Source organism: Leopardus geoffroyi, chromosome C1, assembly GCF_018350155.1.
Source record: "Leopardus geoffroyi isolate Oge1 chromosome C1, O.geoffroyi_Oge1_pat1.0, whole genome shotgun sequence".
Lineage (NCBI taxonomy): Eukaryota > Metazoa > Chordata > Mammalia > Carnivora > Felidae > Leopardus > Leopardus geoffroyi.
The window spans coordinates 82887089-82902016 of NC_059328.1; the positions used below are offsets into that span (position 1 = coordinate 82887089).

Sequence of the window (14928 nt, forward strand, 5' to 3'; positions counted from 1 at the left end):
TTTTTAACTGCTGCATGATTGTTGTCATAGACATAAACAATGATACCCCCTGACCTACAACTGATATTTCAGTTAGATTTAAATGGTACTGTTTTCTGCTAAAAATTTATAATTTTTAAGAGAAAGCAATCATTTTTATATCATTAACCAACATTAATATTAAAACTGAAAAACTCAAAGAGAATCAGCTTAAGGCAAAATATTGGCAGTTATAGAAATGCCTCTTACAGATCTCCTGTAGTTTTGTACTTATCCAAGCACCCATGTCTATGCATTTTGTTGAGAATTAAACTCAAATAAAAAGTTGGGCAACATAATATAGTATAAAGCAAATATTTCTTTTTGATCAGAGATACTTTTTCTCATAAACAAGTTGATTATTTATTTTAAAGCACTTCTAAAATTACAATGTCACAAGGAAAATAAAACAGAACAAGATAAGTCAAATGTATATGGGTAATATTAGACTTCAGTCACTTTTGCAGAAGCTTATATCATGCATCCATTTCTCATAGCTCTCCATGGAATGTCAATTCGCGATGCAATGATTTTCAAACCTGTGAATGTGATGTTTCAGGGACTCAATCCACTGAAGCCATCCTAGACTATCCCATATTTATCCATTCAACTCACAGACCTCTAGTTCCAACTCTCTAGCCCGAATTTACATTTGTCTATGCTAATTAGGGCAAGATTAAACATCACATTCAGGACAATGTGGCACTCTCTCACACATGTATTTTATAGGGGCTAGAGTTTGAAGGAGTGAGAGGAATCAAGAACCTGAAACAGAGGACATCTCATGGGCCCATACCAGACCAGTATCAAAAAGTAATTCTAACTCAGCAGTTATCCTCACCTTAGATCCCCAAGAAGAGGTCAGGGACGTCACTGTTGATTCACTTGTATTTTACCACTGGTAAGACTCCCATATTCTTCCCATATCATTCCCTTTGGGATATCTCATACTCCTGAGTTCCTGAATTTCATGCCTCTGGGAATAGAGGTAGTACTACAACTTGTCAGTTGTATTGGCTTTAAAACCAGTATCTTTATATTGTTCCTCCGCAAACACCTGATAGGGACCTGATCCAGGCAGGATGTGGTCATTGCTCCCTGGACCCTGTACTACATATGATGAGATAAAGGGTCTGTTAACCCAGCTGCTGGAAGAAGGTTTTATTTCCCAATGGAAATGCTAGCACATCTGGGGCAATGTGGTCCTCACACTTAGTTTTGGATTCTATTCCTGGTGACAGACGTCTGCTCTCTGGCAAGGGTAAGAGTAATAATCTGTGGTTAATGTTTTATGAAAAATGTTGGCATATTGTAACAGAAACAAAGCCTTTCTCTCTCTTTTTTTAATGGGCATACAGAGTTTGTGTAAATTAAATTGGACATAGAACAGATCATGAGGGAAATATCAAGGTATTGTTTGGGTGATCTTAATTTAAGTCAATAATTATTTAACATCAGTAAACATTTTAAGATTTGCCACTTTTAAATCTGTTTGCTCTTACTTAGCTAAATCAGCATGAAAGCAGGACTGCATATCTATTTCCTGACGATAAAATTAATGTTAAGACTGTTTGAATTAAACATTTCAGTGTTTAGAAATTCTATGCAGAAGATGTGTGTAAATAAATGGAGGGAGCTGTGAGATAACAAGAAGTAGCAGGTAATAACAATGGCGTTGCCATCTTTATCATCTTTACTAAGAACATTACTTTAACTGTGAAGCTACAGTGGTCTTCCCTCTAATTATACTATCATTTTGGACTTCTCTGTCCAAAGGAGTCATTATTGAAATAGGTGTGCACTATTTAGCAATCACACCTCCAAGGAAGACATTCAAACGACTGAAAAATGGGAATCCTATAAGGGCCGGGGAAATACCATCTTTGTAACCTCTTAGAATTATTGGGTAAAGAAATTCAAATTCATTAACAGGGATTCAATCTCTAGGTTATCACAGATTCAAATGAGAGTATGCATCTAGTTTCCACCTTTAAACCTGATCACATATAATACATTCTTTTTTCTTTCTCTTGGAAACCTTAGTTGACTGAGAAGATATACTCAGTTAATAGATTAGATGTCACTTAAAATAGAATTAGACAGGTGATTTCTATTTAGATAATTTCAGTTGAAAAGATATGAATTCCAGGCAGAGAAAATAATAGTATGCAGAAAGGTACGGAGTCAGGAGTTCCCAGGGCACTATACGGGCTTATTCAGTTTAACTAGAGATTTGGATACACCCAAATGACCCATATGAAATACTGGACAGAACACCAGATGTGGGTCAGTGACAAGGGCACCAAAGGCCCTGGGCCCTGCTAGTTTGGTTACCTCAGGAAAAGGCAAATTATGTATCTTCGCAGGCCCCAATATTTCCCTATAAATAATGGGGTCATACTGGAAAATCTTTAGGGTTCCTCTCAGTTCTAGAAGTCTGTGCTTTACTATGTCACATCATTGACACAAAGAAGGCAAAGAAGTAAATGGCTCATGTGAAAAATAACCCAAGAAAAAGCTTTATAAATTAGCGTTTTCTGATGGCAGGAGAAAATCATTTCAAGAGGACCATACAACTAGTACTGAGAAGTCCTGTGAAGCATGCTGCCTTTTGCTCTTCCTTTTTGCTTTGTGGAAGATAAAATAGGAAGGTAGGAAGGCAAGGCATCTTATCCCATGCCTTCTATCCACAACCCCCATCAACTGTTTCTTCTTTTGATAGCTGATGGAGGGCCTAAGAATTAAAGGTACCGCTGGCTAAAGAAGGCAGCTTAGAGACTGTTCAATGTCAGGAACACTGAAGATAAGCAAACATCTTGGGAAGGGTTGGTTTTGATATTTAAAGGTTGAACTGGAGAAGCACATACTGATCAAACCCATGTTTGGGAACGAACACCTATCCTTGGTGAAATGTTTGCTGCTATTTACATGAACCACATACAGTGTTAAAAGAGAGCAGTAAAGGAGAGCACTCCTCGTTGCTGCGTGGCCATGCAGGCCATCTGTGGCCATATCTTACTTCGAGAGAAGTAACAGAATGTTTCTCTCAAATCCACCTATTTTTCAAATGTTGGTAACGATTACAGAAACAAAATAAACAACAACAGAAAGCTATTCACATTTCTTCAGCCCTTGCCTGAATTTACATCGGAAGGTTCTGTAGGATGGAATTAAAAATACTCAATATAATTATTCAAGGACAAAAGAGGGGTATTCACCCAATGCCATAAGAACACTTTGTATTTAGGAAAAGGTGAAGACCTCAAAGAGATGCCATTTTATCTACATTTTATAGAATTTATTAGAGTACCATTAAATTTATAAAGTAATATGCTGGCACAGGAAATTAGTTTACCCAGACTGCACATAGACAGCTTTAAATCTGAATGTTAAGACATCAGGGAGGCTCCCTTACTCCTGGGAGATGCAACATTTAAATAGTAGATTCAGGTTTGCTTCTGTTTTCATATATTTAGAGAAATGGGAATTTAGAACTATAAAGACTTTAGAGGTAACTTAGTCCTGTATTGAGCTTTCAGTTAATATTAATAATATTTAATGCTGACACTGGAATACCAATTTACTAGGAATTGCTCTTGGCGACTTGCCTATTTCAGGCTTATATGCTAATCAAAGCTCAGGCCTTGGCAACCACTGACCAGATTTGTGACCTGGGAAGCCTGGAGGCTTCAGGTTTTTGTTGTTGTTTTGTTTTTGTGTTTATTTTACTCTTGTTGTTCTTGCTGTACAATGGAATACAAACAACCTATTCAGAGGGTTATGGTGAGGAGAAGAAGAAAGCTGAAAGTATTTTTTCATGTTTGTAATATAACTCTGACTCTTCGGAGTACATACAACCAAAGCTAGAGCATGTTTTCACTTTTGCTTGAGCATCAACGTTATTGGGGGGTTCCATTTACTAAAATGGAAAATGTGATAGAAGATCACAGGCTGACATACAGGGTACAAAGACCAAGGGTTCTATTTTAGCCACAAGTACAAATTACAAAGTATTATTAAGCCAGAGCTTTTTAAAACAAAGGCTACTTAGATATTCATTCATCAAATACAGGAAAATATACCAAAATCTGAGCAGCACTGATCAATGTAAATATAATTAAGAATCGCATATGTAACACAGTGACTTTTATGCAGGCCAGGGAAAATGTTAAAGTGGTTTTAAAAAGAACACTATAATATGCGTTCATTTATTTCTTTATTGTTTTTTGTTTTATCAATGCTTTTCTGGGTAGTTTAAAAATAACATATTCACCTGCTACCTACAATGTTAGTGTTCACAGAATAGTAAAGCTGGAAGGCAGCTGGAGATCATCTGGTTCAAACCCCATAGTTTAGAGATGGGAGCTGATGTTTCAGAGGAGTGAGTGGCTTGATCAAGGGAATAGAAGTTGTTGACAGAAAGAATAAAGAATGAGACTGCCTTTAAACACACAGCAAGTGTTAAGTGTTTAGGATTTCATATGAAGTTTCACTTTGCAGGGAATATACAATTCAAATTCCCAAGGTCAGTTTGAGATTTTTTTTATTTCTACAAATTCCATTAATAAATATGATTTTTGTATGTTGTGGAGTAGAGGTTATAGCCTACTCTGTTCAAAAATTTCACAATATTTAGTCACTTATAGGAACATTTATAAAGAGTTTAAAATACAGGTATATGTTTAAATATATACATACATAGTTAATATAAAATCACTTAGATACAAAGGCAGTATTTTTCACTTATTGCATATTTGTGAGAAAATATATGAGACAATGGAAGAAAAATATGTTTAGAAAGGAAAATGTACTATACTGATACTCTGTCTCTTCTTAAGGGGCTAAAATTATGATTTCTGGAAACACCAGAAGTGGAAAAAGTGCAATAGAGTCTTTCCAATAGATAAATATTCTAGGCATGGAACTAATGTAAGCTTGTTTCATTCATGAAGCAAACACTTATCAGACTCTAGCAATGCACACAGCTCTGTGCTTTGCACACACAGAGCTTCCAAAAGATGGAACGGAATACAGGATCACGCTACTATGGGGAAGAGAAATTAGAACAGCTTCTCAGTTCCCCAGCACTGAGTACAAATTTCCCATCCCACCAACTTACAAGTGTTCAAGACCAGGAATCTCAAAGAGAAAGGAAGAGGCAATAGGAACAGGAGTTAGAGAAAGAAAAAGAAAAGGAAATAAAGGAAAACATGAATAAGCTCTAGACATGCTTGTGCCCACCCTAAAGAGTCACAGTAAAGTTTTTTTAATGCACTAATATTCTTCCTTCCCTCCATTTAAAATATCGAACTTTCATGTGTCCCGAGGCAGAGCAACCATTTAAAATATATTGGATCAGAAATAATTAAATTAGTTGTATTTTTTAATGATATGATACAAAAAGAATATAATTCAAAAGAAAATTTCTAAATGTGGCTAATAGGAAGAACTGGCTTCATTTTAGAGATTATAATTAACAAGTGAAATGGCAATGTCCCCAAGTTTCCTTCAGCCTAAGGTGTCATGGTTTTTGGAACATGTTTTCCAAGAGTTTTAGAAATCTTAATATTAACTCTGCAAAATTTTAACGCTTGGCATCCTCGTTCAGTCAAAGGCTGTGCAAAAATTTATGTATCTAAATAACTCACTGGAGAGGATACACCTAAGACACTTAACAGCTGGGTAAGTTCAGATGTGTTCATAGAGCAAAAGCCCACTCTAAAAATTAAGCACAAGGTTGGGCAACATTTTCAAAATAATTGCCGTTTCTGTAGCAAGAAATATATATTAAAACATACCCTCCTTTAAAACATTAGTCAACAGATTTAAATTTTCCATAGCTATTCTTCTCCATGTAACTAAAAAAATTCAGAAACTGTGGAAGGGATGGATAAAGAACCTTGACTACCCCAGGCCCTGTTCCAGGTGTCCTTTTTAAAAGCCTCCCTCACTTCAACCAAGTTACACATCTTGACACGCTAACTGTCACCCAATCATTGCCTCACAGAAGTCATGATTTAATATAATGATATTTTTCCTCTACTAATTCTGTAGCCACACTGACTGATTTTCTGGGTAACCTATTGTGAATGGAACACAGGATATACTTGAAAAACATTTGACTAGACCCTCCTCTCCTGCTGCTGCAAGAGAATGGTTTCTTCCTAAGTCACAAATCTATTCCGAATGTTAATTAAATATTTACAAGGTACTTTAAAATCCTTCCTGAATGCTAATATGAAAATAGCAACCTAGGTTCATTTGAATAGGCAGAAATTTTTGCCCTTCCAAATTAAGGGCCCCTGGCCTCTAAATTTAATTCAAGTAATCCACGGATTTGAAAAAAAAAGAATTGAGCACCTACTATGTACAAGGCCCTGTGCCAGATGTAAAGACAAAAGTAAATTTTCCGGGACTAGAAAATTTGTCATAAATGACAACATTGCATATTATTTAATTCACACCATTTCCCTCTGGGCTTAAAGGCCAAATTAGATGCAAAACACTCACCTTTTTAGCATTAAGCTTTTACCTTGCTCCTTAACATACAACACTGTATCTAGTTACATAAAAATGTGGTATTTTCTACATATTAACATATATTTCCACATTTTATTCATTAGGTTTTTGAAAGTATTTTAGCATGAAGTTTCCATTTATTGTATCCCAAAATAAAAATAGCATCAAAGTCCTTTTGCAACTCCCAAAACACAGTTAGGGAATAACGATCATATGCTAAAAAATGTAAAATGCAATTTGTGCTGTGCCCCATTTACTACAAAATCACTACGAACAATGCATTTTGTACAGTATATTGCTCCAGGGAAACTGGATCAGCATCAGGAATGAATAAAGAACACTGCATCTGAAATCAGCTAATTCTGCTTCAGTGCTTTTAAAAACTATTTGTTATGATATTGCTTCCTGTCAAGCACATAATGTGATATTTTCCTCAATAAAACTAAACAGTTGCTGTAATTTCAGTTTCCCTCATTTTCCACTTTTTAAGCACTAAATATTTAAACAATGCAGACCTGGAAGTCTCAAACCAGTCATCTGATCCACACATCTTCTTGCCTAAGGTACAGTTACTACCTATACAGGGGGCTATTCTGTCACACAGAAATACGTGAAGGCAGCTGTTGAGGTCCTTACCTGCCCGCAGGCCAGGCCCATTCCTCTTTCTCCCATGCCATGTGGACATGATAAATTTAACTCCAGGGCATCTGCTCCAGAAGCCTTTACAACGGGGAAGGAAAATGAAAGAAAAGGCAAAGCTTTATTTGCGTCCTGATGTGCTTTCACCATTCATAACATAGGTCACATTTGTCAAATTTAAACTCTTCTGTTTTCTGCATTATAGCTATCTTGTGAGGTATATTCTGACTCTCAAATTAGAATTTCCGTAACAACAGCAATAATAGCAACAGCAAATATTTTTTAAGTGCTTATAAGAGGACACTCACTGTTCTATGTGCTTTATATTTGGTGTCTTTAATTCTCATAATCCTTGGATTAGCAGGACACCAAATTCACAGACAAGGAAACTGAAACACAGGGGAGTTAATGACAAGCCTCATGTATTAAGTGACACAGCAGAGATTTTCACTCAGGTCTGTTTGACATCACATTTATTCTTCCCTACACAGCTTTTACTTTTATAGAAACAAATCTTACTAATTCTGGATATTTGGTCCAGGAAGTAGCAGTGCAAAGAAAAATACAGTAGGCTACCGGGAATGCATACAAGTAAAAATTTAAATGTTTTTAACTGAAAATCAATTGTATTGTATTGAAAATAAGTCCATGATAAGAAACATGAAGTGCAGATAGTTTTGTCTTTAATAATTAAATAGGATTCCAATTTAACTCATTAATTCATGAGTATACAAAATGGGTCCTGTGAAAATGAACACAATAGTTCACTCCTAGTGTTCTTAGACTACTTGAAGAACTGTAGAATTCTTGAGAAGTCTTCTGTAAAAAATTCTAAGAACAAGCAAAACACTTTTTTAAATAGTTTAATATGGTAATTTGAGGGATGGGGGATAAACTATTCAAGTTTACATATTATTTTACCTAACTTCTAGAATTTCTCCAACACCACAACTAGGTCAACTAGAAGCTTGAGTCAGTTTCCATAACATTATAGCATGTCTATTACATCATGCAAAGGCTTTAAAAATACAGTTCACTACTTTCTAAGTGTATCAACAGACCTAGCTGTTTCTTCAAGGGCTCACTTTTCTTCCTAATTGTTCAAGACTTTAGCCTATTTTTTTCTGCTTTGTAAATTGTAAGTAGGACCTCAACAAACTGAAGAATTCTAGCTAGCTATTTCTTGGTCAACCTTCTTAACCATCTTTGTTCATGAGTGAATCTGCTCTTTCTTTTACACATTTGATCATTCAGCTTGTTTTCTAATACTGTTTCATTATGGTTTCTGATTCCCTAATTCAGTTTTAAAATGCTTCATATTATCTGAAAATTACCATGAATCATGCTTTTTTTTTTTTTTTTTCCTGCTGGTTTGGTGATGAGCATGAACAAAGCACAGCCTAAATTCTGAGTTCTAATCCTAGGTTTGCTAAGGAATCGGGGATACTTTAGGAAGTCAGTTGATCTTTGTCTCCATCTACTCAAGTATTAACTGTAGATAATAGGACCTATCTCAAAATCATGCCATGTGGGAATTACCAGCTTAATTAAAAGATTGTGCATTGCAATTATATACAGTATTGCATTTTTCTTAGTCTTAGTTATTTCAAATAGTTCCTTTAGACTTGTTTATTTAGTTGAAATGCAGCAATTAATAGCAAATCAGTTCCACAACATTTTGGATTAGATAAACTTTAGGTGGTATTTGTATATATTTACATTATACGTATTTCCTAAATTGTAAGTGAAAGCTAAGGTTACAATTAGACGATAATAACTAATATTCATTGAGTACTTACTTGCAATATGCCAGATACTTTACTAGGCTCTTTGTCATGAGATATATCATTAGCCCCATTTTACAAATGATAAAGCAGAAGTTACAAAGAGTTCAAGTGACTTGCTTAATATCTCTAATCTTGTAAAACCAAGTGTTTGAGTCCAGAGCCTATGTTTTTACTCACTATCATAACTTATCAGAAATCATTAATTCCAAGGCTGGAGTTGATACAGTGGGTTAAGAAGATGTAACATTTAACATCCTTAAAGCTTCTAAACTTGAAGTAAAATTAAAATCTTGTAAAACCACCTATCCAATTTAAAGGCTTTTCAGTGACTAATTAATAAAGATTTCCCCAGTATTATACACAAATACAAACATCGACCCACCAAACACATCTGAAAAGGCCTTTGATTATCTCAAAACTGAGATAATCCTTCTCAAGGTGACACCAAGAGACAGAGAACATTCATTTGGCCTCTGCTTGAATATTCTTGTCACAGGATGTACACCCCCTTAAAAGGCAGTTAATTCCATTTCCAAGCAACTATATGCATTCAAAAAGCCTTAATTGCTGAATTAGCATGAAATGTTAAATTAACTGAAACTGGGCTTGCATTCTGACTCTTGTTAGTTACAAGCATTTTGGTTTACTCATTTAGCCCAGAGTTTATGCTACCTAACCTAAATGATTACACAATAAAGTAATCTAGTGAAGGCCATGACATAGAAAATTTGCTGTTTCTAATTTCGTACATTATCTGCTTATCACCCATTTATTTACATGAAGTAGAATGTATATGTTAATAGCCTAAACTCTGGAGGCATATTTCATGGGTTCGAATCCCACTTTTACTATATACTATATCTATAGTCTTGGGCATATTATTTAACTATCTTTTGCTTCAGTTTCCTCATCTCCAAAAAAAAATGGAAAGCAATGGAAGTAACTCATAGGTTGCTTTTGGAAGATATATATAAATTTAATAAAAGTGAATGACTTAAAACAGTGCCTGGACTATAGTAAATATTATGCAAGGGTAAGCAATTGCTGTCTATCTATCTGTTTCCTTGTCTATCCATCCATATATTCATCTATCCATCCATCCATCATCCAGGCATCCAATTAGAATCTCCAACTTGCCCTTCTCCAGTCTTGACTTGTAAAAGGATTTAAAGTAACTATCTACACTTCGTGGGGAGGGGGAAGAAAAGAAAAAAAAATATTGTAAGTAATTATCAGAATAGTGGGAGCAGTGTAGTTTCTAAAATTCTCTGAATCACTTTATAAAAACTCTCAGAGAAACCAGAGTAGCAAAAACATAAACCTTTGCACAGTATGTACAACAAAATCAGATACAAACTTCTTCGTCTTCTCCCTTTCTTACCCCTCCCTTCCCTCCTGATTGATGTAGTTTTAAAGTCATTGGGTGGGACAGAGCAAGGTAGCTGACCTAGAGGATTTAGAAGGATCCAGGAGAGCCCAGTGTGGCTTATCAGAGCCCAAGAACAATGAGACGGATGTCCATGTGGAGGGTGGTTTGATGTAGTATATCAGAGCCCAAGTGGGAAGGAAAGGCTTCCATGGGTGGTGGGGCTGGCAAAAAGCATCAGAGCCCAAGCAGGGTGAGGATGGTGCTTCCTTGGGGGGATGAAAGGTACACTTCTTGAATTTTCTCTTAATTTCATCTCTTAAAAGAAAATACAATGCCCATTATTGACTTCGTATGTATCAACACTGTCATCTAGTCTCATCTGTTCAAAACTGGAGGCATAAGTCCTCCAGGATCTTAAACTACTTTTAAGTGGATTTGGTACAGGTAAACACTGAACTGGCTTGGGCCTTACTGGACACTAAGTCAGTGACTGTCTCTTGTCTGCAAGCTGGCATCCACCTTTCCTGACTGCATTCAGTGTGCTAAAGATCACTCTTCACGGACTTATATCCACCTGCTCCTACACATTTCTATGGTTCACCTTTGCTTTCTGCCCCAGCCTATTTGAGATCTCCTAATTCTAACACCTATTTAATTTCATGACACACTGCTAGCCCAAATTCAGGTTAAAAAAATGGTAAGCACCCAGCTTTTCAGTAGTTTGTTTGGACTCCCTGCTAGGAATAGTGTGGCCACCTGGTCTTGACACCTGAGCATTTTCCCTGGACCTTTCTCAGTAGGTGACATCCTACCAATCGTGGTCAGAACTTTGGCAATCCCTCATCAGGTCCCTGGCTTAAAACTTTCTACTTTGTATCTTAATCACCTCAAGTTCATTGGTGCCAAATAAAGTGCCACTCTTCCCATTTATTCTGTAATTGTTTGCTGTTTGTCACATGTCAGTATACCAGCTCTGTATCCCTATTTTGCTTCAACAAATATTTGAGGGATAACCACGGGTGGGCAAAGCCCTGTGCTTGGGATTGGAGATTAAGTGGTGAACCAGCCAGGAGTCTCCACCCCCAGGAGCTTGCTGTGTAATAAGCAGGACAGAGGTTAATGAGCGAATGACACCACTGTGATTACCACTGTATTAAATGCCACAAAGGAAAAGCACAGGCAGAAGTACACCTAGGTTTTGGGGAGCCTGAAGCATAAACACACCAGGGAAACTTCATTAAGAAAAAAAAATAAGTAAAAATTACAAATCCAAAATTAGGTACAGGGGTTTAGAAGTAAACTTGGGCAAGTAAACCCTGAAGCGTATGTTTCATTAGTTTTATGGTAAACTGGCTTCTGAAGACAGGATCTTAGAAGGAGTTAGGCAGAGGGTTTAACCTACCAGTCAGGGGACTCAGAGTTGAGAACAAGAGAACATTGTATGATAAGAGAGAATGTTCCAGGCCAAGGGAATAGCAAAGGCCGTCAGTTCAGAGTGTGTCGGAGGAGTAAGAGGAGACCAGCAGGTGCTGGGATGTGGATACCAAACTGAGGATGATGCTGGGGAAGCAGGCAGGGTCCAGAACATGGTTGGGGGGGGGGGGCTTACAGGTTAAGGTAAGGATTTTGCATTTTAAGAAGGACAGTGGGAAGGTTTTGGATTGCCTGAGGGCAAGCTGTCTCATAAACTTGGATTAGGGTGGTAGCAATCCATATTGAGCCATATTCAATTTATCTGCTGGTTCAAATCTGATGGCCTTACTTGCCACTCAAGCTTTTGCCACTAGCTTGAGAAGAGACCTCAGTCCCTGATGCTGTTCTCACAACTTCTACCCCTGCCAGTTCTCACAGCTCCCTCAGCATGGAAGCCGGGCTTTGCCACAGCTGCCACTGTATCTGTCAAAGTGACAGCCCCAGAAACCCATGTGCACACCTGACCAAGAGGCTCTAGCTTTTTCCTAGGTTCTGGGTTTAGATGTCACAACATCTCACAAGACACATCAAACAAGAAACAAGAAATGTCTCACAACATGCTGTGGGATTTGGCTTCCTTATTGGCAGCTGCCCTAAAATGGGCAGGATACACAACCCAGGAGTGCAGAGGAAGGCAGAACCCCGGGTGTGAAATTTGACCAGTGAGAGACCGTAGACAGAAAGGAACTAGTAGGTACATCTCTCACCCTTCTCCTCTGAACTGTTGTGAGGCAGGATGATTTCACAAAGTACTCTCCATCCCACAGGACAGAGCAATTAGCTCCATTTCCTTGTGAAGCGGGAGCCAACCTGGAATGTACCACACAGGATCTGCTTTCCCTTCTTCCTATCTAATTTCCCTTTTGCTCCCACCCTTCCTGCTCTGGGCTTGTATCCTTCATTAAGCATCTTACATTACCTTTGACCCAGGCTCTGTTTTCTAAGCTAATACACATTAAGAAAGAAATGGATTCAAGATCTATTAAAATCAGTTCAAGATCTGTTTAAGACCTGATATTGTCAGCGTTCCATACGGTTCAGTTTGGTGTCTTTCTGATCTTTCTGACTGGGGTATCTTTATAGTATGATGGGTGCTATATCTTATTCACCTCTGTTTTGGCTGGCAAGAGACTTTGCACATAGTAGGTGTTCCATAGATCTTCCTTTGCATGGAATTGGAGTAGGTTATCCATGTCCCAGAAAAGTAGGAAAGCCTGTGATCAGATACAGAAAACTTGAGCAGACCCTAACAATGCTACTGATTTGACACCAAACTGTGAAAACTTTTCTAAAGGCTGCTTCTTTTCTATGGTGTTCACAAAACAACAAATTCAAACCAGGTTGAAGAATGCATAAAAGAAGACAATAAAAGCATGTGCATTCTTGGGTTAAACTGAAAAGGAAGGTTTGGTTCAGTATGGTTCTATTTCCGGGAGGAAACAAAGCTTTCTAAAAAAAATATGCACATGATAGGAGCACATGGGTGGCTTAGTCGGTTAAGTGTCTGACTCTTGACTTTGGCTCAGGCCATGATCTCACAGTTTGTACAATCAAGCTCTGCATAGGGTTCTGTGCTGACAGCACAAAGCCTGCTTGGGATTTTCTCTTTCCTTCTCTCTACCCCTTCCCTACACACACATGCTTGCTTTCTCTCTCTCAAAATAAACAAATGAACTTAAAAGAATATATTTAAAAAATATGTACATGGTAGGGGTGCCTGGGTGGCTCAGTTGGTTAAGAAGTCGACTTCAGCTCAGGTCATGATCTCACAGTTCATGAGTTAGAGCCCCATGTTGGGCTCTGTGCTGATAGTTCAGAGCCTGGAGCCTGCTTCAGATTCTGTGTCTCCCTCTCTCTCTCTGACCCTCCCCCATTCTCTCTCTCTCAAAAATAAATAAACATTAAAAAAATAAAATAAAAAATATGTACATGGTAAAGATGATATACTGGATATATATTAATTTTTAAAAATGTCATTTAGTTGAATTCAGCATATTTTAAGAATGTACCTAGGTTTTATTTTTTTTAACCATCCATATGGTCTTAAATGTTTATTTAGAATAGTAAAATACTGGGGCACCTGGGTGGCTCAGTTGGTTAAGCATCCTACTCTTGATCTCGGCTCAGGTCATGATCTCACAGTTTGTGAGTTCAAGCCCTGCATCAGGCTTTGCCCTGACATCACACAGCCTGCATCAGATTCTGTCTCTCCCTCTCTCTGCCCCTCCCCCACTTTCTCTCTCTCTCTCTGTCTCTCTCTCTCTCAAAATAAATAAATAAACTTAAAAAAATAGAATAGGAAAACATAGTGGTAGCCTCTGGTGAAACAAATAATAATGATCCTTCCTCGTGCAAATTTTCATTCTGACACAGTTTCTCACTCTTTGCTTTTTCATGTTCTTGTACAACTTGATCTGTCCTGCTGTTACACATGTGTCATTTCTGTTTTCGGATATAATAGTAAAGAGCTCATAACAGATTTCCTTGGTTCCCTATTGCGTAATTCGAAAATTAATCTACTATAAGGAGAGGAACTTCATGAATTTAAAGTATATTCATCATCACATTAAGTCATCTGCTGAACTTAAAACTCGTGCTAGAACAGCTGGTGTGATAGTTCTGATTTCTTACCGCCCATTATCAACACCCCCCAAAGAAATGTACACTGTAAGTGGTATAGTAAGTTTGGTTTGAACGGGTTTTTTTTGTTTGTTTGTTTGTTTTTGTTGGTTTGTTTGAATGTGGGATCTTCTATTGTAAAAAAAAGAAAATCTGTTTTAATCTCTTTTGAAGCATGCATTCATAAAAACAAAACTGACTCTACAAAGTGTTATTGGGTACCTATCAATGAGCTATGATGAATCATGCTGCCTAATGCGGCCCTCCAGGGGGATGTCCCCTCCAGGGGATAGCTCCTTCATGCGATATGCCCTGGGATGGTCCATATTTTAAGATTATAGAAAAGATTTTTTTTTAATTGACAGCATCTATAGATTGACCTTCTTGTTATGTAGATGGCTTTCCTAGGGAGAGATTCTATAGACTGGTTTGACCCAATGAAAAGCATAATTTTTTCTTTCTAATTTTTTTTCTTCTTTTTATCCTCTCTTCCTTCCTCTCCTT

The 14928-nt window shown here is 37.3% G+C and overlaps 1 protein-coding gene across 1 annotated transcript in view; it reads right to left on the minus strand.

Moving 5' to 3' along the window:
• The window catches only part of DPYD (dihydropyrimidine dehydrogenase), an 852446-nt gene that overhangs the window by 266697 nt on the left and 570821 nt on the right, over positions 1–14928 (minus strand). Inside the window, exon 16 of the mRNA XM_045478381.1 lies at positions 7174–7257. Coding sequence (XP_045334337.1) covers positions 7174–7257 — 84 coding nt within the window. The remainder of the gene's footprint in view (positions 1–7173; positions 7258–14928) is intronic.